Source organism: Pempheris klunzingeri, chromosome 8 (genome assembly GCF_042242105.1).
Source record: "Pempheris klunzingeri isolate RE-2024b chromosome 8, fPemKlu1.hap1, whole genome shotgun sequence".
NCBI lineage: Eukaryota > Metazoa > Chordata > Actinopteri > Acropomatiformes > Pempheridae > Pempheris > Pempheris klunzingeri.
In genome coordinates, this window is record NC_092019.1 from 19,470,177 (window position 1) to 19,497,988 (window position 27,812).

Genomic DNA, 27,812 nt, shown 5'->3' on the forward strand with positions numbered 1-27,812 from the left:
ATGAAATAGGAATTCTTTCACCCCATCTCTTGATCAGCGTTTGGTTTTCATTGATGGATTTTTCAAATAGCCAATTAAGATTATGGCTGCTATTGATTAAAGTCCAACTTACTGATACTGATCTATGCAGAAAGCCGCACGGCAGTTTGCTGGTGATTGATGGATTCATTTCAGTTCATTTGGAAAAATGAAAGCGAGGAGAGAAAACACTGCATGAAGTTGGCGGTGAGCCCATCCCTCTAGCAGTTATCAATGCAAAACATGAGTTTCCTCAATTTTTCTGTTCTGTCAAAACAAATCATGGGATCAATCAATGTGAGGGGGAATTTACATAACGCTGGTTATATCAAAGAGATTAAACTTTGGTGCAAGCTAGGAATCAATTTAGATGTCATCTTCTTGGAGATGTAAGAAAAAAACACACACGAATGAATTACATCAAAAGCAATTTGATTTCTGATAGGCCTTCATTTTTGGTTTGGAGTGTGAAAATCTGAGATGATTTTCCGTGGTGTGCAAGGGTTTCACACGACCAGACACACTTTCTTCACAGCTTTGTGTGTCTAAAAAAAAGGCCCACACGGTGAGTTTCACAACAAATTTAGTCCCATTTGTGATAATGATAAGAAATAACAGTGTTCTTGCTAAGAAATTGCTAAAGATCTTTTGTAAATTGCCTGTTGCAGAGATGGGAATGAAAACACAATGAATGTAGAGTTGTGATTGGTTTTCTTGAGTTTTTTTTTGTTTCATTATAAATTCTACACAGCTGGAACAAAATAAAAAGATACATCAACACACCACAGAGGTCACAACAGTGTAGCACAAAATATACAGTATACAGTACAGAGAGAAAGAGAAGTAAAGCACTGAGAATATTGAATAAAAAAAGAACCCTAAATTAAAAAAACAAAAAGAACAAAAACATTTCTCTTTTTTCTCTCAGAGCAAGTGGAAAAGCATGGGTAAAATGAAAACTCAGTAGTTCCAAAATTAAGAATCCCCTGTCTAGAAAACAATTTTTATACCACAATATTTTTATATAAAACATTAAAATAAAAAAAACGATGCTGTAAGTTTACTTGTCTATCTTCCCCTGCCACCACAGGTTGGCTAACAGTCAATATGGCAAGATCAGTAGACAGACATTGAAAAATAAAATGAGCCTTGTGGGCGGACATAGTGGTTTGAGGTGACCTTTCTAAAGAAAATAAATCAAGGCCATTGGTTCCAGTGTACAACAAAGTAAAAGGGCACGTCAACCCGCTATCAAACCTCTCTGGCCTGCCGACAGTGTAGGGGACAAACAGAAATACCAGTATTGCGTACCTAAACACAGAAACATTCCTGCTGTGACACTCAGAACTTTCATTTGGTAAAATCAAAAGGTACATAACATACTTCTGCAACAACCCCAGTCCCTCCCACACCTCCCTTTCCCTTCCCCGCTTGTCTCAAACTGGAGTGAACCGGTGCCAGTGATTTCTCCTGACAGGTGAATCTGTGACTACTGCGCCGCAGTGCCTGAAAGTCCCACTGTGTTGTCATAGAAAAATGACAACGCAGCGCAGCCACAGTTTGAGATTGTCAACCATTTCACCAAATTCCACCAATTTTACAGTGAAAGGTGATGATAATTGGGCTCTCTGAGCGGAACTGCTGCGCGCTATGCTTGTGAGAACATTTTTTGTCCCAGAGTAGAGAACCGAAAGGCTGTAAAGGACTCAGTAAGAAATGGTAGCAATTACAGTCACAGGCCAGCAGCTTAGTAACCACAGAGCTCCACATCACACGCACACAGTACACCTCCTGCTTGATAGACAGCGTATTTGAATTTACAGAGAAAACACAACAGCAAAGAAAAACAAGTGAGCAACTCATGTACTAACATAATATACACGTATGCTGGAAATGGCAAGAATAAATTTGTACAACCTAATAGCTTGCTTGCTTGGTGGCTTTTTAGCTGGATTTTAAAAAGCAAGCAATTTTAGAGAAAGGATTGGCTTTATTAAATGCTGGATGTTTCTATGGAAAGCTAATTAGGGAGATTTTGGGGGGGGGGGGGGGGGGGGGGTACATAAAAGTTCACAGGTGGCAAAAACGCAATTAAACAAACAGCACGAAAGCAAACACAACCTTCTTTGAGCGGAAATGTTACAGCAATGCGTGCCAAACAGTGTGCTTAGGGATTAAATGTTGTGAGCGTAAATCATCACTTGTTATTGAGGTGAATTAAACGGAATGACAGCCTGTGATAATTTCTTCCCAATATACCCAGCAGCGAGCACAGAATTTAAGTGCAGACTCCAAGACAGAATAGATGTTCTGTGTTACACTTGCATGCAGACACACACTCCAGAAACACAGAGTGGCTTAAATGGCATTTTGTGTTTAATTTGGGGAAGATAAGAAAGATTCTGCCAGAGTGTTTGGATTGTGTCGGCCACGCCTCACCGTGCAGCTCTATTCTGCAGAGGAGTCGACCAAAGTCGTGATTGGCGAATAAGGAGTTAGAATCAAAAGAAGCCGTGATAATAATGTCATCCAGTGATGTCACATTATAATTTAGCACGTGTGTGGTTTTAAACCTGCGGCAGCATAGATGGATGGAGTTCTTTAAGGGCAAAAAAAAAACAAAAAAAAAAACAAAAGCTCCATCCAAAAGTTCTACTCCAGGTTATAAAACATAACCAATGCTGCACATGGTGTGCCTCCCGAGGTCCCCGAAACAAACCAGTATCCATGTTCCACCTCTTGTCCCCCTCAGTCTAGTGTAGAAAATAAAAATTAGCCCTGTTGTCTTCATAACTGTTCTCCTCCTTCCCTTCATCCCTCTGTTGAACACTTTCATTGTCTTGTTTCATCACTGTCAAAAAGAAGGAGAGAAAAACACACAATATAAATATGGCTGATCATTATAGATGCATATATGCTTATAATGATTTATGACTTTCCAAAATTTCCAATAACAACTTAGAAAAAATAAATATGTGCCTTATTTAGGCGCTGACAACAAGGGTATATGTAGAAAATATAGAGCTACCACAACAGTTTATTTGTGCACTTGGTATTTCAAGATGTACTCCTAAATAAATCTGTTTTAAAATGAACAGGCCAAGATTTATATTTCAGAATAAAATTAACTCTGTCCACGGCTGGGCTGCAGCCCTTCAGAAGATAGCTTACAGGGTAATATTTCTTTAATGACATCTCAGGAATGAAGCATCACTTAATTGCATATGGAGAGACCGACTTTTACATCTTCTTGTCATATCCATTTCAAAAGCAAAGCAAAGTGTGTCGGCAATCTCTCTGCAATGCTGAAATGTCACACGGTTTGCTGTCTGTAGTTTCAAAAACCACATAAAATAAGGCTCGCTTCAACTGGCTTTTGCGTTCATGTCAAATATGCCACTACCATAAATTTCATAATGAAATGTTTCAAATTTGTGATGACATTTTCAGATGACTCCGTACAGCTGTCACACTCTGTCATTTGGGCTGCCGGGACAGCTTCCTCAAAGCTGCTCTCTTTGAACTAAAACTGACTGTAGCATGAAATCAGCATGACAAGGGTTTCTGAAAATATTTCTGCTGACTGTAAAGCTTGATTTTATGCCAGACTGATTGCATCTGCTATAAAGGATCTTTGTTGGCTAGTTTATGTCTACATGATCATTGTAAGTCTCGTGGTGCTGCAATCAATCCAAAGAGGACTGTTGACTATACTGGCTTTAAGTTACTATGTCTTGCTTCTCCATCTCCAAATGAGCAAAATGTACTTTGTTTAGCAAAGTTTTAAAGCCGAGTTGAAGTGATTCCCCTGCTGCATGAAATCTGAACATGACTAAAGTCTTTAGAAAATCCCTTTTTTCTTTTTGTCTTCTGTGATGAGAGTCTGCATTTCACAGGCCTGGGGCTGTATTACAGAAACTACTTATCTTAAGTCTTAAGATAGGAAGAGTCTAAGATAGGATTTTTCCCAATTTGGTATTGCAGAAGCAAATCCTAACTGACTTTAGGAATCTCATTTTATCTTATTTCTTCTATCTTTTCGCAGGTTAGGAAGTCCCGAATAGCAACCACAGTACGGTACCCTTAGCCAGTCTCATTGAACCGCACTAAAAGATACATGAAACATACAAAAAACGGAGCATCACAATGCCATCGCAATTTCAGTCACTTTACTTTGAAAATATCCTTTTGCAAAACAACCTTCACGTCAGTGCACCACACCCAACGGAGCCTGATATCGCAGGGTTGGCCTCTCCAAAGCTCGTCGTAGTTGCACAGCTAACTGCAGGATCTAATTGCATTTGTTTAATGCTGTACGCATTAAACAAGTTAGCTAACACTGCCTGTTGGATAAGTGAAAATTAGGACAGCTTTGCAGTAAAATCCTAAAATTAGGATAGTTTAGTTAAGATTTTGGGAAGTCAGGATGCTTGTGTAGTACACTTTTCCTATCTTAAGTTAGGAGAGGAACATTTATTTAAGAATTATGTTCATCTGTAATTGCTTTTTTTCCCCTTAATCAGGTCCTGACCCTTATTACCATGGTTACAGATAAGACAGGGTAGGATCTGCAAGTTAGGAAGTTTATGTAATACAGCCCCAGGCCACAAACAGTGACTAAATGGGGAAAAAATGACTAAGTGGAAACTATTTTTATGGGAGAAGCCTTTTCAGATCAGGAATGGCTTTGTTTTGATCCACTCCACTGTCCTTGACTCGTCCCTGCATACCATCAGACTGTAGCATCATGAACCACATTCATGAATGCAGAAGCAAGTAACCATTGAGTAAGTCAAACAAAGACAAAACAATATAAATAAATTGTTGTTTTGCTCTGTGATGATTATCAGTTTGAGCTCACAATTGACCAAAGCCCAGAGCTGTGACCCTTTAACGCTTTGATGCCTGGTGCCCATTAGCCTGACCTGTTCTGTGGGCGGTCTCTTGTTGAGGAGACCAGCCTCTTCGTTCAACTTGTCCGTCTTCATCTCCACCACGATGTCGTTGTTCACCTCGCCGCTGGCCCTGCAGAGAGCGTAGGAGAGAAAAGAAAAGAAAAAGATGTAAGAAAACTGAATGATCTGCCCTGCCATGAGTATTCATCTTGTACAGCTAATGGATCCAGACTCAAGCATGTCAATTGCTGTAGGCACTTCTACGCAATGTTTCTGACATACAGAAGAACCCTGGACTGCCTTAGAGGCCAGTGACTTCTACCACTTTGTTACCAATTCTCCCAGTTCTTCTGTAGTGAATGGGGTATACTGCAACGTCACTATTTAAGATTTACAAATCTAAGATAAAACTGCTTTGATGATTAGTTAAGATGACTAAAAAGACAGCAAAAATCAAAGCAATGTCTTTTTGAGGGTAACTGTCTGATAGAGACTACCAAAGTGACTGTATTCTGCATACTGATGTGAAAACCTTCAAACCACGCACAAAAGACGATAAAATGGGAACTGACAAAATCAGATTTTGAGTTTAGTGTCATAAATGGATCAACTTCACACAAATTTTCCTCAGGAGCCTGAGGATGTTTCTTTTTCATACTGCACAAACTGAATAACAAAATGGCTTATTTTTCATGATCAGCTATTTAGCAACCAATTAAGCATTACTAATAGCGTTTGACATAACGCAAAGGAGAGAAGCAATCAAGACTATTGGCAGAATGTTAAAGGAAGCTGCTCTGTTATAATGACACTTGTGGAAATATGGGCATTTCTATTCCCAGTTAAGTCTTAATTTCCCAGGACTTGTATTCCTATTGAATGTACTTCTCCATCTATTTATCTAATTTATTCACTGATTTATTTTTCATTTTTTAAAATTTATTTTCATGAGTTTTTCTGTTTGTGTTTGTGTTTTCTTTTTAACAAAGAAAATCCGTACAAAAAGCACCACAGTTTAGTTTAACTTAAGTGTTTATTGAGTCACATGAAGTAATCGATGCCAACATTAACCCTCCAGAGTCTTGGGGTAAAATGGCCGTTTTTTTACAACTTTTCATTTTACCTTTGTCTTTCCCATTAAAACTGTTTAGCTTGCTTTCTTTGTGTTTGTGTCTTTGACGCCGGCGGGCGGTCCAAGACTCTGAAGAGTTAATCCCCTCCTCCTTCCCATCTACTCACACTTCCTTCTTGTCCTTCTTGCTGCATGGCAGCTTGCTCTTCTTGTTCAGGAAGTAGATGAGGGCCACCAGCAGCAGAAGCAGCAGAACACACACCACCACGGCTATCACCACCCCGCTGGAGCCTCCCTGCTGCTTGTCAGCTACAGCACCGCAATAGAGTGACACATGGAGGGGCGGATGGTGGGGTGGAGGGTTGGTGGGATGGTGGAGGGAAGACAGAGGTGGGAGGTAGGTGTTTGGTGGGGGGGGGGGGTTGCGAGTGTTTGATTTGAGGGGGGCAGTTGTAGGCAGAGGGGCATTATAAGGGGTGCAGGTGGGGATGGGGGTGTTTGATTCGTGAGTTAGAAGAGAGGGAGTCAGGAAAATAATTTTATTTGGGGTTCCAAAGGAGGGGAGGGGAGCATGGAGAGAGTGAGGGAGAGGAGAGGGACAGGTGGGGTCCAGATGAAGACAATAGATAGATGGATGGATGGATGGATGGATGGGTGGGTGGAGAGGAAAAGGAGCGGAGGGGTGGGGAGTTGGATGTGGGGTTAGTTTAACTTTTGAATGCAATGATTGAAAAGTGATGGGACCCAAAAATGGGGCCTGTATACTCACAGATAATAATAGTAGACAGCTGACCAGAGGCAGAAAACAACACTGAACATACTCACCCATCCACCTACACTTGTATTACTATACTTGTGAGGACATGACACTACGTTAACGTTCTACATGGACTACAACATTATTATGTATTTAGCATGTGTTAGCCAGTATTGATGCCAATGTTGTTTCTGATTGGCTCGCTGGTGCGCCAATCAAATACGCTGTTTGCTTTTGTGCCAAGAGCTAGATGAGGATATCGATAGCGCTCTCATATCTGTGCGTTAAATATAAAGCTGGAGCCTGTCTAGTCTGTTTCTAGCAAAAATCAGCTGACCAGCACCCCTAAAGCTCACTAATTAACAGGTTATATCTAATTGATTTAATGGATTTACATGGGATTATGTGATGGACTATTTCTTGGCCTCCTTGGAAGCAGTAACTTCCTGGAGTCTCCAGCGGTTGCCTGACAACCTCTCAATGACAACAAGACTACAGGAAATATCAAACTATTCCCTTAAATGTGTGACTCAGTCATTGTTCAGGTAAACAGAGAAGCATTCACAGTAACCAAGGTAACAGTTGTACTTCTTTCAGTGGCTACGCTGACCTCAACATGAGTTACATGACCTGCAAACAAACTTAAAGAATTAATGCAAATTTGAAGATAACTCTTCTTTTTTCTTTGACTATGATAAGTGTCTGTCGCGGTGGCAACAGGTTAAGGATAAGCGGAAGATAATGGATGGATGGATGGATGGATGGATAAGTGTCTGTGGTATAAGCATGCCATCATGACTTAATGCTTTAAAGACCAGGTGGAGGAAATGTCCTTTGCCTCCATGCTGTCCATTGTTTTCTAATACCACACTTGAAGCATTTTCACCAAAATGTTTCTTATTTCTTAAAAGCAGAATTCAGCCATTGTGGGATTATTGAACTTCTCGTTGACAAAACAATCTCATAATTTTAGTTTTAGTGAATCATCAGGGCAGGGTGATCCACAGGACATAAAAGGGCCACGTCCTTGCCTTGAATTAAAGATTAAATCAAACAAAATCTGGAGATCTGTTTTTATGTGGCGGTGATTAGGGATCAACATCTAACTGTTTTTTAAAAACAACAACAATTAGATTGTAACACGCATTTTTCGCTGTTTTCTGACATTTTAGAGACCAAATGATTAATCATTTAAATGAGTATATAATCAGCTGACTAATTGAAAAGGAAAACAATTGTTACACTTCAAGTTATAATGGACGACAAAGTCCCTAAAACCAACATAAAATGTAACTTCCTTTTGACCCCAAATTCCTTGTTTAAATTTTAAATCTGTCCTCTCAACTACAGTAAATACAAGTATGGATACACAAACACATTAGCTCTTGTAAACACAAATACATTTACCTGTGTGTGCACACAGACATCAATACACACACAGTGACTTACAGTTCTAGACGAACGGCATACACATGTCAATAGGGTTAGCGATACAGACCTGACTTAAGCACAGGGTTTCCAGAGAGCAGCACTTTGAGAGAAAGAGAGTTTCTCAGTCCCATAGCATAGCAAAGCAAAAACCACAACACAACACACATACACATCTAAGAGCATACACAAACAAAAGCTAGGGTTACAAGATCCTACACACAGCACCCCGGCGAGTGGAAACGGCAAGAGGAAAAAGCAAGAAACTAGAAGGCAGTTGGAAAGAAGAGGTGACAAAAAAGGACCCACAGTGAAGAAACGAAGAGAGGAAAGGAAGGAATAGAATAGAATAGAATCCTTTATTGTCCCCAAGGGGCCACAAAAAGTTGTAGTAGCATCCACAAAATATAGGACAGACATCATACAAAGGTGACAAGAGAAGAAGAAGAATAACAATATACAATATCCACAGTGCTCGGTAGCAAGAGGGCAAATATACAAGATTACAGTACAGCGGAGGGAGTTGTGTGTGTGAACGTGTATGAGTGTGTGTGTGTGTATGTGATGAAGGGGCCGGGGCAAGAAAAGATGGGTGGGTGCGTGTGGAGGGAGGGGTGGGGGGTTCTAAATTACAGGGTCTGTACAAGAAAGAGTCCTGAGAGAAGGAGGGAGGAGAGGAGGAGGAGAAGGGAGAAGGCTCTACCTCTGTCGGCCGAGTTGTCAATTGCTGCAAGAGAGGAGAGCAGAGAGAAGAAAGGATTTAGTTGTTTTTTTTTTAAAAAAAGACCAGTTTCACCATGTTTCCAACACAATTTCTTTCACCCAATCGAATTTTTAGGCTCATCATCAAAACACATCTCTAAACATCCAAAGCTGGCAGTGAAGAAAGCGTGAAGTGAGAGGAGGGAGCGAAGGAGATAAAGTAGCATAATCGCTGCTGTCATCTCCTGACACTGACCTCTTTTCAGAGATACCAGGAAGGCCTTGCTATCTGTTCCATGCTCGTTGGAGACCTCGCAGGTCACCCCGTCCTTCATGACCTCGGCTGTGGCTTGAAGGGTCACGGTGCTCACCACCTTGTTACCTTCCACTGATACTGACTGGCAGGAGGAATGGATGGAGGACACAGAGATAATAGCATGATTTTTTTTCTACATATTTTCCGCCAATATTTTTAAATTTGTGGCATATTTTGTCTTATTAAGTCTGGTTCCCATCATTTTGCACACTCAAGTGATGCTTTATCCCACATGTGACTCTCTTTTACACATCCAGATCTGCTCTTAAAAATAGTCTGTGGTGCAAGTTTGAATGCGTCTCGTCTTTAATCTTACATACATCACTGTTTGCTTCTGAAATGATTCATTTTTTCAGAGGGATCATGAATGTTTTATCCCATTCTATCACTTCATTTGATGTAATATTTCAATTATATGGCTGTATTCCCTCTGTATGTTTCTTTAAAGCTGCTTCATATGGAGTTTTCTTTTCAACTATATCGCATCAATATGAAATATTAGAATAAGATATTACTTTCCACTACCCCTCGAGCTGTTGCTCTCCCTGTTTTTTTTTTTTTTTTTTACTACATTTAAAGTTTAACATACCAGCCTACCAAGAAGATTTTAAGATGTTAAGAAATATCATGCCTCAAACTTCACAAATTGACCCGAAAGAAAAAACTTTTAATGATAGCTTTGTTTGTTTGGAATACTGTTTCTATACTTGTGCAGTCCCTTCTAGGAAAGTAGCAATTACACCTGTTTACTAAGTGATTCTTGTAAATTGCATGCTAGGTAAAATAGATCCGGTAATACTATGTTGTATTCTTATCTGTGCTTGTCTTTACATCCGTACCTCTTTTCCTGAGGGCTTCCAGGTGAACTGAGGGGCGGGGAGGCCGTAGGCTGAGCACTTCAGAGTCACCATGTCTCCTTCCTTCCCAACCTCTCCAGCAATGGGAGACTCAATTATCGGCTTTCCTGGAAAGGGAGTGAGAAAGCCAGTGAACATGGGGAAATTCAGGAGTAAACAACACAGCTTAAACACACACACACACACACACACACACACACACACACAAAGGACTATATATCATTTTGGCTGGTCCAACATATTAAAGAAAGTTCCTCTGCTGCCTTCTGAGTATTAATGTGAGTTAATACTAATCTTTATCATGGTTTACATTGTTTTCATTATTATAAAAAGAAACAACTGTGACTTAATAGATATAAAGAATACCAGAATTTCCCCTCGGGATCAATTAAGTATTTCTATCTATCTATCTATCTATCTATCTATCTATCTATCTATCTATCTATCTATCTATCTATCTATCTATCTATCTATCTATCTATCTATCTATCTATCTATCAAGTATAGTATATATAATATACAGTATAATGTATATTTGATATGTATAAAAGACACAGCACGTTTTCATCAGGTCCTTTTACTTCATAAATGGACTCTGGAGTGTTTAACTATCAAACAATACATGCAGGGAGGTCTGCTAATATGCTGATGATGTTACTTTATAGACTTTATAGACAGCAGTACATTTATTCAGCTCATCATTTCAAAGTCAAAAGACTTCTGAAATGGTCTGACTATTTTAATTTGAATTAACTTGAAATACATTCAATGATTCCACTAAACCCCTGAATGTCGTCTTATTGTCTTAGAATATACTCATCAACAGATTAGGAAACCACACCCTCTTTCAGCTGCATCCACAAACTGTACAACCTCCTTCCTTTGACTAAAACAATACCCCCCCACACCCTAACACTGACCATTGTTTATTATCCTGTGTGTGTGTATGTGGGTGCATGAAAGAATAACAATACAAATGCTGATGTGATTGAAATCTTCACTTAGGTCTGATCCAAATATTATTTTATTGGATTTCCTGAGGCAGACTATACATGTAGGCCTGTGAAAGTGTGTGTTTATGTCTAAGGGAGTGTGTTACCTTTGACGGTGAGGTTGACACTGGCCTGGGCAGTCAGTCCTGGCACAGATGGCACGGCTCCAACACACATGTACTGTCCTGCTATATCATAGGAAGTGGCCTCTATTGACAGTGTGCCGTCCTGAGAGAGCACGTCAGAGCCCTGGGGGAACACACACACAGAAACACACATACAGAAATAAAACCAATTCTTTCTTTTTATTCTCTGTGTGTGAATATGAGAGTAGAATGGCATTGTGAATATCTAGATTGAAGGCGCGCTGCTATGCTGGGAAAGCAGACGAAGAGCCTTCACACGGACTGTTCCAAAGCGCAGTGATAACAGATCAAAGTCAGTCCTCCATGATGAACCTTTCTCTTGGAATGCCTCTCAACTTCTTCGCATAGGAATCCATCTCACTAAGAACAAACACGTTCTCTGCCCAGAAAACCAGCAGTCAGTGAGTTTCTATCACACCCAGGAGACGCAACAATAGACACGCAGGCTACAACAGCAGACCTGACACTGGAGGGACACTCTGCACATAACAAGTGGAGGAGATGAGACGAATACCAAAAAACACCACTGCAACAACACCAGTGTCAGAATGCACTGATCCTCTTCAAATGAACTGTAAGAGTCAACACATCTTTTCTGTGGAATGTTTACTGTTGAAAATACATTTAGAAAACGCAATGTTTTCCACAGAAAAGAGACACAAGAAGGAGTGCTTTCATTTCTATCAATTATAACCTTTAGCCTGCTACACAGAGAGTATGCAAACTCAAAATTGTTCTATCTATTGCCCTAATCATCATTCTAGCATATCTACATGTTAAATCATAAAAGTGAAATCATACATAACCAATTTATTCTAAGCTTCATTCACAAAATGGAACAAACACCAGTGTCTGCTCTCCAGTTGCTGCAATTACACACAACACAATGTAGCTTGTGAAGCTGGACCACAACTGTCTCTAGACGGGCCATTGCCTCCAATCAAGAGGATCTACTGTTGTATGACAGCTGCACAATAGGGGAGTTACTGTATGTGTCACATTTTTGTCTTTTGTCTTTTCCATTAAATAAAGCTGCAAAAATGTGCATCGAAACTGAATCAGAATCAAAAAATGTCCAAGCATGGAGCCCAGGAATTCTTCTTTCAACATCCACCCAGTGCTGTTCATATGTGAGAATGACAAATTTGCATTTTAAAAAAACTTTTATCTAGGAATGCTCGGAAAGAATTCTGTAGACAGATGATAAATGAAGCATAGCTCTGTATTATTAGAAATACACCACTTTTCCATGAAAGGGAAAGGGAAAGGAAGGTTGACGAAGCCCACCTTTTTCCAGTGTACAGTATGCGAAGCAGAGGCCTTGGTCTTACACTGCCACTCCACATTGTCTCCAAGCATGACGACTTGCGGTTCGGCCGGGATCACGCTCACTGGGTCGATGTCTGACGGAGAAAAAATGGAACGCAATTGAGAGATAGGAACCTGAGACCGTCGATACATCCAAAGGAGTTTAAGGAGTACCACTCAAAAAGCTTGGCATTGCTTAAATAACCATGTAATAAGACTTTTAAAACGAGCGTATTAAGCAGAATATTTGATTTTTTTGTGAGTACAAAGCTAATACACTTACTCTCCAGTTAAGCCCATTTCGAGGACCAAGTTAAGCCCATTCAATGCTATTTCTAGGCTATCTCTGCTTAATGTGTGTGATAAGATCAAATTAGGTAGTGTAGTGTGAATAACATTAAAGTAACAGATGAACTGTGAAAAATTGAATTGGATATCGGCCTCCTGATAGGATTACATTAAAGCTCATTCCATTCTAACCCTTTTAATTGTAAGATTTACAGATGAAAAGAATGGCTTGCTGCAGAGGTGAAACTGCATAAACAGGAGGTAAATTGTTCTTTATGTGCGTTTACTTTATTCTGCAGTTGTGTGTGTCTGCCTGTCTGTGTGTGTGTGTGTGCGTCTTCAGTTCACTCACAGTTGACAGTTAAGTCGATGGTTCCACTCAGGTCAGCATCCAAGTTTTCGAAATCCATGGCTGTGCACTTGTACTTACCGCTGTCTGTGCGTTTCACAGATTTCAGCGTCAGGAGACCACCCTGACCGCTGATGCCCACGTTCTGATGGTGGAAGGCGGAAAAACGCAGTGTGTGAGTAAGAATGAATTTTATACAAAGTTGGGATGCATGGAGCGTACATAAACGTACATTTTTAGTGAAGTCAAACTCGGGCTGAGGGTTTCCATCAGTCTCACACTGCATGGTAACAGCATCGCCCTCTTTGACCGGATCAGCGTTGAGTAGAGAAAAGGTTGCTTTCTCTGACGGGTCTGGACAGACAAGGACAGATACGGAACAGGTGAAAATTCCTCCTCTGGATACATTTACACTGTATATCATCAATCAGAGATGAGCAATGCATTCCAGTAGGGATGGTTTACTTTCCTCACCTCATCATTCTTCTTTATCTAAATGTGAAATTCTAGTGTGGCTGCGCTAAACTACAGTGTGCAGGAGGAAAGACATTTAACTAATAAAATGGGTCCAAGAAGTGAAGATATCATTATTATCATTATTATCATTATAGCACTTTTCAAAATACAGCTACAAAGTGAACAAGTCAAAATACCACCCACAGTCAATATAAACACAACAAAGACAGAAAGAAGAAAACACAACATTTGCAATGTTTGTTGACAATGTTCAATTTAAAGGTCATATGTTTTTTAGGATAAAACAGAGAGTGATTCACAAATAATGAATGAATAAATAGATTCATATTTAAAGATCAGAGGTCTTCAGCTGTTTTAACCAGTCTAGCCACTCTATAAATGTGAATATGACTCTTCACCACTTTGGTCCAGACTAAAATGTTTCAATAAGTGGTGAATGGAATGCCATGACATTTTATACATAGGTTAATGGAGCCCAGAGGATAAATCCTAATGACATCGGTGATCGTCTGAGGTTTCCTCTAATGCCACCCACAGGATGATGTTTTTGGATTTTAGTGAAATACCTTGACAGCTATTGGAGGGGTTGCGGTGCAAATTTGCACAAACATTCATGTCCAATTCAGGATCAGTTGTAACATGTTTACATAGCAGCACAATCATAGCTCATGGAGCTGTAAAGTAAAGTAAGATCGATTCCACTCTCATGTCTGTCCAGCACATATAAGGCTACAGCCAACAGCAGCTTAGCTTAGCATAAAGCCTACAAACAGGGGGAAACTACTAGCCTGGCTCTGTCTGAAGGTAACAAAATCTACCTACCAGCACCTGTAAAGTTCAATAATTACAACTCTTGTCCCTCCCCTCCACTCACAGTTGAGGTTGATGGTGATCACGTTGGATTTCTTCTGTTTGATCTGTTCTCCTTGCATACTGTACTCCACGGTGCACTGGAACACAGAGTCCTTGTCTGCCTTGGTGGGTTGCATATACAGGGTGCTCTTGATAGTGTAGAGACCCGAAGCCTCCTTCACCACCGAGGGAATCATGTAGGTCTCTGATGTAGGGATGGAAGAAGGAAGGATCAAGGGACACAGATTATCTTCTGCTTTGCATACAATATTAGACTATACTTTGTTAATGAACTTTTAATTAAGAGCCAGAGGACACGCACTCTCTTTCTTGTCTTTGACCTCAGGAAGGGGCTGGTCATCTTTGAACCAGATAATTCTTGGCTGGGGATGTCCATTCATCGTCACACAGGAACCGATCTTATACACAACGAAAAATTGTAGGTGAGACAAAAGTGCACTCATAAAATATGCGCTCACATGCAGGGTGCGCACACAGTTACAGAAATTGCACACACACCTCAGAGCTGGTTGTTTGTCCTGCAGAAATGGCCTGACTTGACGGTTTTGTGAGTTCTGGTGTTTCAGGAGCAACTGAGACAGGAAAAAGAGAGGGGAGATCATTATGCTTCACCGGGAGGAGAACCTTAACGCAAGCACACACAAGCACACACTCTCCCCGTCCGTGCAGTCCAACCCGCATGCCTGCTGACCTTGTTAATTATGTTGAGCTGTAAATATCCTGCTTCACATTATTCCACCGTGACCTGGTTCACATGAGCTGATAAGGGTCAAATAACGAAAGAGAAAAAAAAACACTCCCCTTTCTCTCTGGCTCTCACAAGCATGCAGTCAACCACAGGTGTGAGTGTTCCCTCTTGCCTCTCTGTTTTATTCCTCAGCTCACTTGTTCACATGCAAGGTCATCTTATCACTGCCTGCAGCTGTGGACTGCTTATGAAAATAAACAGTAGATGAGTATTCCTCCCTCTGTCTCACTTGCTCAGTTGTTTGTTTTTAATCCTTTTTGCTGCACTGCTCCCAAAACTGCAGAAGTATTTTTGCAGCCAGTTCCTTTCCACACACTCTGCAATGCATGCAGCCATGTCTGCACACAATTATTTAGATGCAAAATGAAGACTTGATATTAAAAAAGTTGGTTTCTTTAACTTAACACAACTTAAACAAACAACATGACTAAAGCTCTCTTTTACATCCCCTTGCATTTAGCCAAATAAAGTTTTTTCGCCTAAAATAAGTAATTCAAAGTCGAGACAGCACAGGCCACAGAGTTAGAACTGCAGCATTATTTTTATTCTGTTATAGTGTGTTTTTGGCTTAGCAGATATAGTGTTTGCCATCTACTGTAGGCCTCCAGAGAGAGAAAAATCAGGCTATCACTGCTGCAGCTCAACCCTCGGCAGACCTCATAACTCAGTCTTATTAAGTTAAGGCAGGACAGGCACGCTATAATTTATCCCCCAATGAGTCAAGTGGTCAAATGTGGACAAAGAATGATTGCTGGTTTGCGAGACAGGCTGTTTTCTTATGACTGCAGGCATGAAGTGCATCTAAAAAGGCCTTTGTCAAATAGCAGTGCATTGTGGTTTTGTCTTCCACTGACTGGCCCATTCGCAATTAATAGCTTGTTTTAAGAGATAGCTTTAAACTTCAGTATCTCTGAGTGCGTAAATGTTAATGGATAACTCGTAAGCTCTTTTCAGTTGAGAGCTTGACAAAAGAAAAGGGTTGTTTTTCCCCCAGCGCAAATTTCCCCTCTTTAAAGTGATTGATCAGTCAAATCCAAAATGCAAATGAAGTATATTCATTTTGGTTAGGCTAAATGCTAAAAGTATGATTGATGTCTGCTCAGGGGCTGCTGTGGGAGGGACAAGGACACCGCAGGCAGCATCCGGGGTCAGCCCTCAGCGCCTTGGTGATAAATCTGGACTGTTATTAAGGTGAGATATATGAGACATGACAGGTGTGATTGAACTATTCATCAATTGTGTCAAGAGTGATTAGATTGTGGTTAATTGACCTCTGGGGAACTTATCAAAGGAAACTGGTAACCCCAGACATGGGAAAAGAATCCCAAGTCCAACATATGATGAAAAAACATTATCTGAGGTCTTCTCTTTGACAGATGTAGACATATGCGACAAATTATACATTTATGATACTGTATTTCTATGAAGAGGTTTTGCATGGAGTTACTTTGAGTGCGTGTGAAATGCAATCAGCAAAATGCATTACATGGATTAGGTACCATTAGGCCACTTCTAAATCAAAGTATGCATGAACACAGACACTGATCTGATTAAAGCCATAACCCTTAAGTGGCAGTGACAGTAACAAAAAAAGACCACACATCACTAACTGATGAAAAGCCAAGGAAGAGTGTCTTAGAAAAGGTCATGTTAAAGTCATATAAAGGGGCAAAGAGCACCGGCCGACTCACAGAAGACTTTGAGCATAGTGGCGGCATCTCCAACCCCAGCGGGGCCAGCAGTGACTTGGCAGTAGAAGACGAGCTCATCAGAGGGTTGAACCGAGGAGATGGTCAGGGTGAAGTCCTCTCCGATGCCGACACGCCCAGTCAGAGGGGTGTTGTCGTCGCTTTTTCCCTCACCTGCCTGGGAGCGGAAAGCCACGCGCTTCCTGGTTCCCTGGTCCTCCTGAGTGGACGGACAGACAGAAGGAGATACAGAAAGAGGGTGGGAGAAATATGAGGAATAATCGAACAAGGAGAAAAAGAATTGGTAACCTGAGACCTAAAACTATAAACATTTTAACAGTGCATTCTTAATAACTTGTATTGTGACAAACCTATTTAAAAACATTTGAGCAAAAAAATTAAATACCTGAATAAATAATACCAATATCTGGAAATTACTTACAATGTACCATTCCACAACAGTGTTGCTTGATGACTGTGAGACCTTGTATGTGCATGGCAGTTTAGCAGTCTCTCCTTTTAACACTTCTACTTTAGGAGACACATCCACGGTCACGGACGCGCTACACACTGCAGAGAAACACACAAAGACGCAAAGAAAGAATATGATTAAAGAATCAAGCATAGGAAGACAGAATGACTGGCAGTAATGTGTTAACAATGCGGGTTTTAATCAATACCATTCTGCATCATGATGAAAGTTGCTTGGGACATTTTAGTGATTGGCTATGTCCCAAGATACAGAAGATATGACAGTGATGGTACATACTAAACATATGGATCAATGGCAAAGAAGTGGACTGCACTGCAGGAGTGGTTTGAGACGTTTTTATAGATATTTCACCATGTTTTTTTGCCATGACTTTGGGTCTCCACTGGAAACTATTGCAAGTGCTGTAAATCCACACAGGCTGAGGCAGCAGGTAGCAAAGTACAAGTGTCAGTGTTCCCTTAACGGTGTATGACCTGCAGTAAAAACTATTAAGGAACCCTGAAGGGAAGCTAGAAGGCCCAAATCGCTCGCTCTTCATTCAACAGAGACATTGGGATGCATGTAGTGTCCCAGATTTCAGTGTGAGAGCAGCAGCTAGGGTGCAGCATGGACCCAAAGTGATTCATGTGGGATGGATAGACTAGATAGGGAGCACTGTCGCTCTCTAACCCTCTGCATACCTAGCTGTGGGGAAAACAACAGGACAAGGAGATGACATTGCAGAGAGGAGAGGCGGGAAATGGGGGAGGGGGGAAGGTGGAAAGCTGGAGGAAGGGAAACACACCATTTCTGCTAATGAAGTCACTGTAGCACGTACAGTGTAATAAATCCTATGGAAAAGTGACACACAAAGGCAGTGGAGGTCATTGTAACACACTGCAAAGAAAGGGCACTGCTGTTAAAGTGACTGGAGTTAAACTGCCAAAACTAATCTGCAACCATCAAATCAACTAAGTATGTTGCCAACATATGAACAGCATATTTCATAAGTACACTTTGGCAGGCTTGCGAGGCTTAAATGTTTTTATAGCGTAAATAATGGAGGCATCCATGAAACAGCAGTAAACAAACACTCAACAACATTCCCAAAGAGCTTTCTATGCTGCAAACACTCCAAACATTTAGTTAATGTGAGGCCAAAAAAAGCAAAAGATACAAAAAAAAAGGCAAAAAAAAAAATTAATATTCATATTGTGGACGTATGTATATGTTGCTAATGAACAACCCAGCCCCCTACTCTGTATGATAACATCAATTAATCATGTCATCAATTTCTGGACTACAAAATCTACAACTAAATAATTTATTTGTTGTGAGAAACTGCCAGGAGCAGTGGAGGATGGACTTCTGGGAATCATAGTTGTTTGACAGGCTAGTTTTAATAACAGGGCAGAGAAATGCAGACAGGGATGGAGATGAAAGGAAGATGTTTGCTCAGAATGTCTAAAGAGAGATGAGAGGAGCCGAGGGATGACCGCCTTTTTACCACTCCGCTGTGACGGAGAAAGAGAGCAAAGGATGGAAGGAAAAAAACGAAGGCAGAGAGTAGATATTGAGGAGATAGCAGACAAGCGCTGTCAAACATACACTCTGTTCTTGGTCAGGGTTGTGTATGTGTGCTGGTGAGACACATTCCACCAGGGTCAGATGCTGTGATTCGCCATGACCCACAAACTACACGGAGGTCAAGGGTCAGTCAAGCGTTGACATTTAATGAAATGTCTCCTCTGTTTTATTCTTTCACTTCCTCTTCATTTACTTTTTCACTTCCCTCGCTGCTATTTTTATCCAGATTTCCTTATGCTCCTTTTTTTTTTTTTTTTGCTATCTTCAACCCTACCCAGCATCCCCCTGTCTCTAAATATTTTGTTCTCTTAGCTCAGTAGCTCTCAAGTGTAACATTAGTTTTACAAACGGAGTCCCATGTTCCGAATTTGTAAGAGGGATGTAGCCCAAAAGAAAAACTCCAGTTTTCTGCGCCAACACAAACAGGAGGCCAGGCGAGCACACGGACAAGTATGCGCGAGTAAACGGAGCGCTCTGCTTTTAGGCAGGATTTAAGAGTCCCGTTAAGTGGTGCATGGGAAAAATACACACTCACACACATACAGCATTAAATCAAGTGACTTACTGGCACATGTGTAGAGAACCTAAATCTTAACTCACTTACTCAAGTAAGTTGATGTCAAAAAACACCTGTAAACTTTAGAGTATGATTTCAAAATGGTCGTGGGAAAGCTAAAATGTTACTCCAATATTTACTGGTAACTACAGCCATCTTAACACGAGTCAGAAAGGGTGAAGTTGTGTAAGTGATAGGCAGAATATGAATACTGGATGTTTTTTCGAAGACGTAGTTATTGCCTGCTCCTTTTCAATGCTTCTTTGACATAAATCACTCAAAATTCTTGAATTTGTAAAATCCTTCCTTCCCTTCACTAAGCACAATTAGGTGATAAAGATTATGAAAATTAAAAAGACAAATCCTTGGATACTAAAGATTGGTTTTTATTCCAAGTTCCAACTTTATAGATCCCTTAACTTCTATTTTGAAGATAAAAGAAAAACAACTGAAATAGTATTAGCTCAGTGTGGCTGATGAAGCCTTGATGTTTAGGATGAGCTATCATGCAGCTGTTGGCTGTCTAAGTCACACAATATGGAATCCATTACCTTCCTGTGGGACCATAGTACCATTTCAGTACTGTTTGCTGACACAAATTTGCCAGACATAATAGAATATAATCAAAATGTCTGAATTCTCACTTTCAGAGCAGCTACAACCCATCATTTTCTATTTATGGGACAATAAAGTCAGTCAAGACAGTCTGTGTGAAAGTGTTAACATGAAGCACAGAACAAACAATCTACTGAGGATGTTTGGATGGCTTTTGTGTCTTTATCATCTGACATACACTTGTTCTTTTCTTGTAGCTGGGTTACTACATGCTACTACTACATTGTGAGAGGCAGCTAATGCAGAGTCCATCTGTGCCATATCCTTCTCTTTTTGCCGGCCTCTTCCTTTTCCTCTCCCCCTCTCTATGTCCCATTTGATTTTATTGTCTGTCTCACCCTTTTCTCTCTTTCTTAACCATCCTTTGGTGTCATTGACAATATGTTTTGGTCCAGAGTGATCAGTCAGGCCGCAGCTCTATGTTTTACACAAGAAGCAGCTGGACAGACACAGACGGATAATTAAAGCATAATTAGGGAGACCTCTGTCCAATCTGAGCCTGGAGCAGCGTGTGTGTGTGTGTGTGTGTGTGTGTGTGTGTGTGTGTGTGTGTGTGTGTTTAGAGACACAGGCTGTTGGCTGTCAGTGTGTGTGTGTATGTGTGTGGGAGGGAGACAGAAAGAGACATTGTGTTTTGCTTTTTTATTTTTTGGTTTTTCAGATGCTTTGGCAACATTGTCTCTAAAACGGTCGTGCCAATAAAGCCGAGTGAAATGAAAAAAATATATTGAATTGAATGGAGAGAGAGAGAGAGAAAGAAAGTAGATGGGGCTCTTGCAGAGGGGGGGGTAGCTTCATGGGGGTCTCGTTAGCTGACGCAGGCCAGATAATCCGATTTAGCCAAAGAGAGGGAAAGTGTGTGTGAGGTGGTGTGTGATGGGGTGTGTGACCGGCTAGAAAGACAGATGGGAACGAGACGGTCAGACTGTGACCTGTACACACACACACACACACACACACACACACACACACACACACACACACACACACACACGCACGCACACACACACAGCCTTACAGTATATCTATAATGCATCTGATATTTATGAGAAACTGAACCACCCCAAAAAGCTGAGGTTAAGTACAGTGTGTGTGTAGAAAAAAGAAGATTCAAGTGTGTAGTGTCAGAGTGGAGGAGAACCAGAGAGTGATGTTAGTCCCATATCTACTGAAAAGTTAATGTGAAACCATCTTTAATACTCTCTCCGTGTCTGTCTCTGCCTGCATCTCTTTCTCTTTCACCCTCTCTCTCTTTCATACTCAGACACACACAAGCGGGTGCCCCTCATTATGAAAGGAACCAGCTGGATCCTCTCTCTCCTGTCCTCTTTTCCTCTCTTGTTCTCCCCTCACCTACTGTTGTATTCTGGACATCAAACCAGGAGCCCCCCTCTCTCTGTGACTCTCCTCTTTTAATCCCTCATTCTCAAAGAGCATTTTTCAATACCCGGTGCACAAACTCGCATGCGTGTCTAGTCTGCGCATGTGTGTTTGAAAGACAGAAAGAGAAAGGGGCAAGAAAAACAGAATGCAAAGCAGCAAAAGAAAGACTTAAAGAAAATAAGAAAGCGGACAGAAAGGGAGAGTTTTAAAATGAAAAGGAGCTTGAGACAGTGTGTGTGTGTGTGTGTGTGTCTGTAAATCCACTCGTACCTACATGAGTGTCACCCAACTAGAACGTCTTTATGAAGCCATCATGATTTTTTTTTCCACTGATACCTTTTTGCCTCCCAGCTAACCCAAACACTGAAGAGCAATGGCTGTCCTGGATAATCAAGCTTTATGTAAGTCTACTGTTTACACCTGGATGATGGTGCTAGGGGTGCAAGAGAAGTGTGTTAAGATTGCAGTCGACATGAGATAGAGCATGAAGATCTGCACCAGTGCCAACAAGGACGAGGAGTGTCCGGAAGACTTGATCTATGTGGAGAGTATAAAGCTGAAATGGACAAGGGGAGTGCAATGCGGTACCTGACAGACAAGGCATGTCAGACGGTGTGTGTGTGTGTACCTGAGTGCACAAGTTTGTGTGCGAGTGTGTGTGGTCCAAAACATCGTTGGGCTCTAACAGGATTAGTGTGCTTGACTGTTGGCAAAGCAAACAGCGTCCTGCTGCAGAAGACACAGCCTCAAAGTCACGAGGACTGAGTCACCTACAGCATGAGATCACTGAACAACAGCACGTCACAGCAACTTCCATGTTTTTATTCATCTCTTTCTACCAATCAGCATATCTGAATTTGTACTTTATTGTAAAGGGTTTAAGGTGTACAGCTACAGAGGCTACATACAGCAGCTCTGCAGCTTGACCAGAACAAGCTCCTCCTCAGCAAATGTCAGTACACATCAGGGTAGTGTAGAAACAGATGGCAGCTGTGACAGGTCCGCTTAGGCTGTTTGTGGGCTGCTACCACTTCATCTTCAGAATATTTTCTCAGTCAATCAATTGATTGTCAAGTACATAAAGTATCCTTGAGATACTGTCATTTAAGATGAAGAAACACAGTAAATTCTTACAATTAAAAAACTGGACGTAAGCAATATTTGCAGAACAGCTCAGTAACCTTCCCATTGTCAGAAACAGTAGACATATTAAGTGATCTCAAAAAGCTATTCCCACTGCAAAGCTCACCAGTATTCGCACTCTCTCTTTCAAAGTGAATGAATGTAAGCACAGTTACTTTGTAAAAGCATTGCACAGCCTGATAATGTACAAAACATTTGCTTAGTGTTGCTGTGGTGGTATCAATGAGTGAAATCAATTGCTGAGCTATAAATCAACCCCGGAGACATCTACAGCAGAGCCGCTGTGCTCCCACCACAGGCTGTTGTGGCTACTATCACCACAGACACATTGTGGCTGACTCACAGGAGTCATCATCATGAGCCAGAGGCTCTGTGTATGTGGGTACAGTTGTGGTGTGGCAGGTCGCCCTAAGCTCTCTCACACTGACTGATAATGGCCCATTAATGTTGCTGACTGGATCTGACTCAAATCTCCAGTTTACTGGCCTTTCACATTCACTCAGTGCTCACATTAGTCTGCCTGCCCTGCTAGATGGGAACAGTTTGCATTCCGCAGGAAATTCAGTTTGTTCAGAGAGTTTCATTTTAGTGGACAAACTTGATCCATCTCCAAAATGTACCCAAGAGGGGCAGCTGTAAGGTGGACAAATAAACAAAAAGAGGCTCTTTAGTGGGTGCTAAATCATGCTGTGGTTAAAACTGCTGCAAATTATGCAGTTGTGACTGAACACTGCAAAGACCAAAAACGTGCAAGTTAAGTTTGTGCCATTCTGTTGAAGCAAGAGGAAGATTTAATTTTATATACATGCTGTATATGTATGTGTACATACTCATGCTCTATTCATCTCAGTGTTTCTATTCTATGAATTGGAAATAAATACATGACTAAAAATTCAAAATTCAAAATTTATATATATATATATATATATATACACACACACACACACACACACACACACATACATATATATGTTTGAGTGTTTGTGTGTGTGTGTGTGTGTGTGTGGTAATGGGGCAGGCTGGGTCAGACTGCCAGTGTCAGGGTGGGTCCATGTAAGGCATGGAGTCCGTCAACGCCTGACTGATGAGACAAGAACAGGTGCAGTGCATGAACAGCAGCTGCTGCAAAACACACACACACACCAACAATGAATGCCACATGCAGAGGGCAAGGGAGAGAGTGAGAAAGACACAGTGAGATACACAGATGCACAGAGATGATAGACAAGGAGACAGAGGAAGTTTCCCAACAGACCCAATCAGTTTGTAGAAGTAAAACTTTTAGCAACCAAGGAGACAAAATAGTATAAACAACAGTGACACATACAGTGAAAACCAGACAGAAATAGATACAGCGCACACTCGCTGTCTGTCTCCTTGGATACCACTCGTGGCAAGTGTATCTACAGAGTGGCCTCGCAGAGCAGAATGAGCGATGAAATGCCTGTTGGTGTCCTGCTAAGTGTTGACCTTTGAGAAGGAAGCACTGATTCGTATCTAATGCTACTCAGAATCCCACTGTTGTTTACTGAATTCACATGGTAGCACAGCTGAGAGAACTGGCCAGGAAGAGAGAAGGAACTAAAAATAAGAAGAAGACAAGACAGGAAGAGGGTAACCTGTGGTGCCTGTGTACATGTATCTGCTCAAATGTCTCAAACAATGCAAATAACACCAACAGCCATGCACTGATTCAACACAGAAATCATGGATCATAATGGCTTTCTGGTTGGCCTTTCTACAGACGTGGGAGGTTGTGCTCTTTGTATGCTCCTTTTATGTGGCAGCTGAGTCTTGACCTGCTTATGAAGCTTCATGAGAAGGAAATTTCCCTGAGTGGGACTGATTAAGTACTTAAAGTGCCTTCATGGAGTCATAAGAGTCCCTGATGAACTGTTCTCAAGACAAATGCCATTCGTTTAATTTGCCTAATAATGTGACTGTAATGCTGATTCAGGGGGCATTGGTCTGTCATTGCATCTTCACCAAAGAAAAGATTCTGAAGTTTAAAGAAACCCTTAAGAGTTTCCAACAACTCTTAATGACCAAACACAGTCAGGACTTGACTGTAAAGTACTTCACAAGAATCTCCTGGAAAAAAAAAGTTTTTAAAGGATTTTCTCTTCTTTTTTTTTTTGCACTATGACACATGGATGGCAGCACTCTCAAGTACCAATTACAGCAATCAGAGAATCAGCCTCAGTCTTGTAAATCTCATCTGACCGTTCACAAGACACTCAAAAGCTTCTGTAGTCATAACTCCTCAAGTCGATAGCGGAGGTCTGCTGTGCTTCAAAGAAGATATCTGGGCATCAAATAAAAGTCTTTGGTGCTCAAATTTCATTGCTTGGTGAAACTGAGCTTCTTTGTTTTTTATGGATTGACTGCATGTTTTATCAGGGATGCGTGTGATATCTGTACGCGTTGGGAAAGGGGGGGGGGGGGGGGGGGGGGGGTGATTAAAGGTGAGATAGGCCGATCCCGGATGTTCAGATGCCACATGCTAAAGCCCTTGCACCGCAATTACAGGATATGGATGGGGCTGTCTGCCTTCCTGTCTGGGCTTGTGCTGATGTGCCACCTGAGTAGAAGTACAATTCACACCTGGGACCCTGCGGCAACACACACACTCACACTCACACACACATTTGGGTTGCGGAGGTCATCTGAGTCTAGCGGAGGCGACTGCGTTTTATCACTTTGTTTATTCATTGGCTGCAAAACTACCTGACACGTGTCTGTTCTAGATGGAAGAGAGGAGACGGAGGGGCTGCGAGGGGAAAATAGATTTTATTATTTGTTAGAAAAGAGTCCTGCAACCTTTCATCGTCCTGTTCTCGGTCTCCTAAAGTTTTTGTATTAGCTCCATTTGTCTCCTCTGTCAGGCTGTTGTTTCATGGCTCTTATATCAATCCTCTTGCGTGAAATCTATTTCCTCTTTCGTTTTTGATGTGTAAAGCACACTTTGTATGAAGTGGATGTGATTAGCACTTATAACGCGTTCGACCTCATTTAAATTCACAAGTTGAACTAATTTAAAATGAGTGAGGAGAGACAGAGGACGGCGTCAGAAGGAGGGAGAACAGGGACACTTAAGAGCGGGTCTGATGTTCCCGGGGACTTGACGTTGACGTAATGCAGCTGTGTCAAACATAAGGCTATTAGCAATTAGCCTGGGTGCTCATCAGTCTGCTTCAATGCCACGAGCCCAACAATATTAGCATCTGTGCATCCTACTCAATGCAATAAAATGCAGAGCCCAAAGTCATCGCAAAGCTCAATGACTCGGCAAATGAGGTCTGCCAGCCAAGCAGCGGGTGTCTGGATTTCTTTGTGTGTGAGAGCGTCCGCTGTGTTAGAGTAGAGGGCAGAGAGGTAACATCACAGTGTGTGCAGTAGCAACGGATAAATCACAGCTTTACTGGTGTGTGTGTTGTGTCATCTCACGGCAGTTTAGGGGCTCAAGACAAACAGTGTGAAGTGGGCTACAAGGTCAGCCCCTCACACACTCCTTTGTCTGCTGGGAGATTCCCCCTTGCTGGTCTTGTCGTCCTGGCAACGGGGTGAGAAGTCAAACCCATTCAAACAGGAGAGTTTAGAGCTGCGTGGACAGTGAGTGCGTCTCTGTGTGTGTATGTGCTGCGATGGGATGGGGGGTGTGTTTGTCCTCTTCAAACATGAGCCAGTGAGTCAGGAGAAGAACAAGGGGACAAGGATAGATGGTAGAAACAAGGAGAAGAAAAACAAAAAGGAAAAACTGAGACAGAGCACATGAGCAGAATATAAATTTGTGAAGCTGACATTGCAGTCCCGTGTCCCATTCTGCAGACATAAAACAAAGCCGAGATGTCTTGTAAAGAGATTATAAATAGAGCTATGAATGCATGAGTCTTGTGCGTTTTAGTGCTGTGTAAGTGCTTCTGCAAAAGTAGCTTTGATACATCGTCTCACTGATAAACCAAAGAATTCTCCGAGTGTCCTTCTCCATTAGAGGTAGCAGAGTAAAATTGAAATCATCTCTCAAATGGAATATCTGGGCTATTTATAAAGCTAATATCTTTAAGCTGACACAATCTGGTGCCATAATATGTGACTCCATTAACAGGGAGTTCACACGACAATAGCCAGTGTCGTGCTCCTATTAGAGCTCCCATTTGGGTCCTAATACAGTGGAGGTAACAAAGGGGAAAAAAGCAAGGCCACAGCGGTGAGAGACGTGCACGATCAGATAAAAATATCAAGAGGAATTTCATTACTTTTCCAATCAAAGGGCACAAAACAGAGGGTCCGCCAATTACCCCGCTATGTCTCCTACTGGCTGCCTTTCATTTACAGGGGGAACTCAATTTGGTAAAAGAGAAAAAGGAGCGAGTGTGTGCTTGTGTGTGTGTGTGTGTCCTGATCGACTAGTGAACCCAATCTGTGGGTGTCACTTAAGGGGCAGAGATGAGAAAAGGTGTTAATATTTAATGTTTCGGGGCCCCTGAATCTGGGCCTCCTTTCCCTCTTCTCCTTCTTCCTTCCATCCCTCTCGCCGCAGGCACTCCAATTAACACACCCTGTCCTTTCCTCCCCCTTCCTCCCACTCCTCTTTCTTGCTATTCCCTCCTTCCTTGAAACAGAGCCCCTGGCGAAAAATGAAATTTAGAAACAGGAGGGGAGAGAGGAGGCAAAAAGTAATGAAACGGAGAGTTTGACTGGAATAGTGTTAGGCAGTGCAACGCAAAGTTTGTTGAAAGAAGAAGTTGAGAAGGCTAGAGGGTGTCAAAGAAGAGAGCAAGCAGATGCAGGAGGACAGTCATGCAAACGCAGGCGTGAGCATCTAACCAGAGAGAGGCGGTTGTGCGCAGAAGCTCCCGCAGATGCAGGAGTTAAAATTAGAGCAAAGAAGCGGGAGAAATATGAAGTGAGGGAAGGAGAGGGTCCCCTGCGGGTCTTTTCAATTCCCCTCTGCCTCTACCTATTTATCAAGGTAAATGACTTTCTTTAATGGGCCACAATGATATGCAATTTTTGGCAGAGGCAATCTGCTTGCATATGTTGCCGCTAATGTCACTGCCATCTATAATAGGGTTCTCTAATGAGATGCATTCAGTGATGAGAGCGGCAACAGAGTTTATGAATTCCTCTCAGGACCCTATA

The 27,812-nt window shown here is 41.6% G+C and overlaps 1 protein-coding gene across 1 annotated transcript in view; it reads right to left on the reverse strand.

Annotated features, from left to right (window-relative positions):
- Positions 1-664: 664 nt before the first annotated feature.
- Positions 665-27,812, reverse strand: part of bcam (basal cell adhesion molecule (Lutheran blood group)) — a 49,200-nt gene continuing 22,052 nt past the window's right edge. The window contains exons 2-16 of the mRNA XM_070835555.1: positions 17,357-17,484; positions 16,918-17,134; positions 14,977-15,050; positions 14,780-14,876; positions 14,480-14,662; positions 13,361-13,482; positions 13,132-13,273; positions 12,471-12,586; positions 11,145-11,286; positions 10,028-10,152; positions 9,129-9,270; positions 8,874-8,897; positions 6,153-6,294; positions 4,944-5,043; positions 665-2,869 (exon numbers count right to left, since the gene is read on the reverse strand). Of these exons, the coding sequence (XP_070691656.1) occupies positions 2,867-2,869; positions 4,944-5,043; positions 6,153-6,294; positions 8,874-8,897; positions 9,129-9,270; positions 10,028-10,152; positions 11,145-11,286; positions 12,471-12,586; positions 13,132-13,273; positions 13,361-13,482; positions 14,480-14,662; positions 14,780-14,876; positions 14,977-15,050; positions 16,918-17,134; positions 17,357-17,484 (1,757 nt within the window). The 3' untranslated portion in view covers positions 665-2,866. The remainder of the gene's footprint in view (positions 2,870-4,943; positions 5,044-6,152; positions 6,295-8,873; positions 8,898-9,128; positions 9,271-10,027; positions 10,153-11,144; positions 11,287-12,470; positions 12,587-13,131; positions 13,274-13,360; positions 13,483-14,479; positions 14,663-14,779; positions 14,877-14,976; positions 15,051-16,917; positions 17,135-17,356; positions 17,485-27,812) is intronic.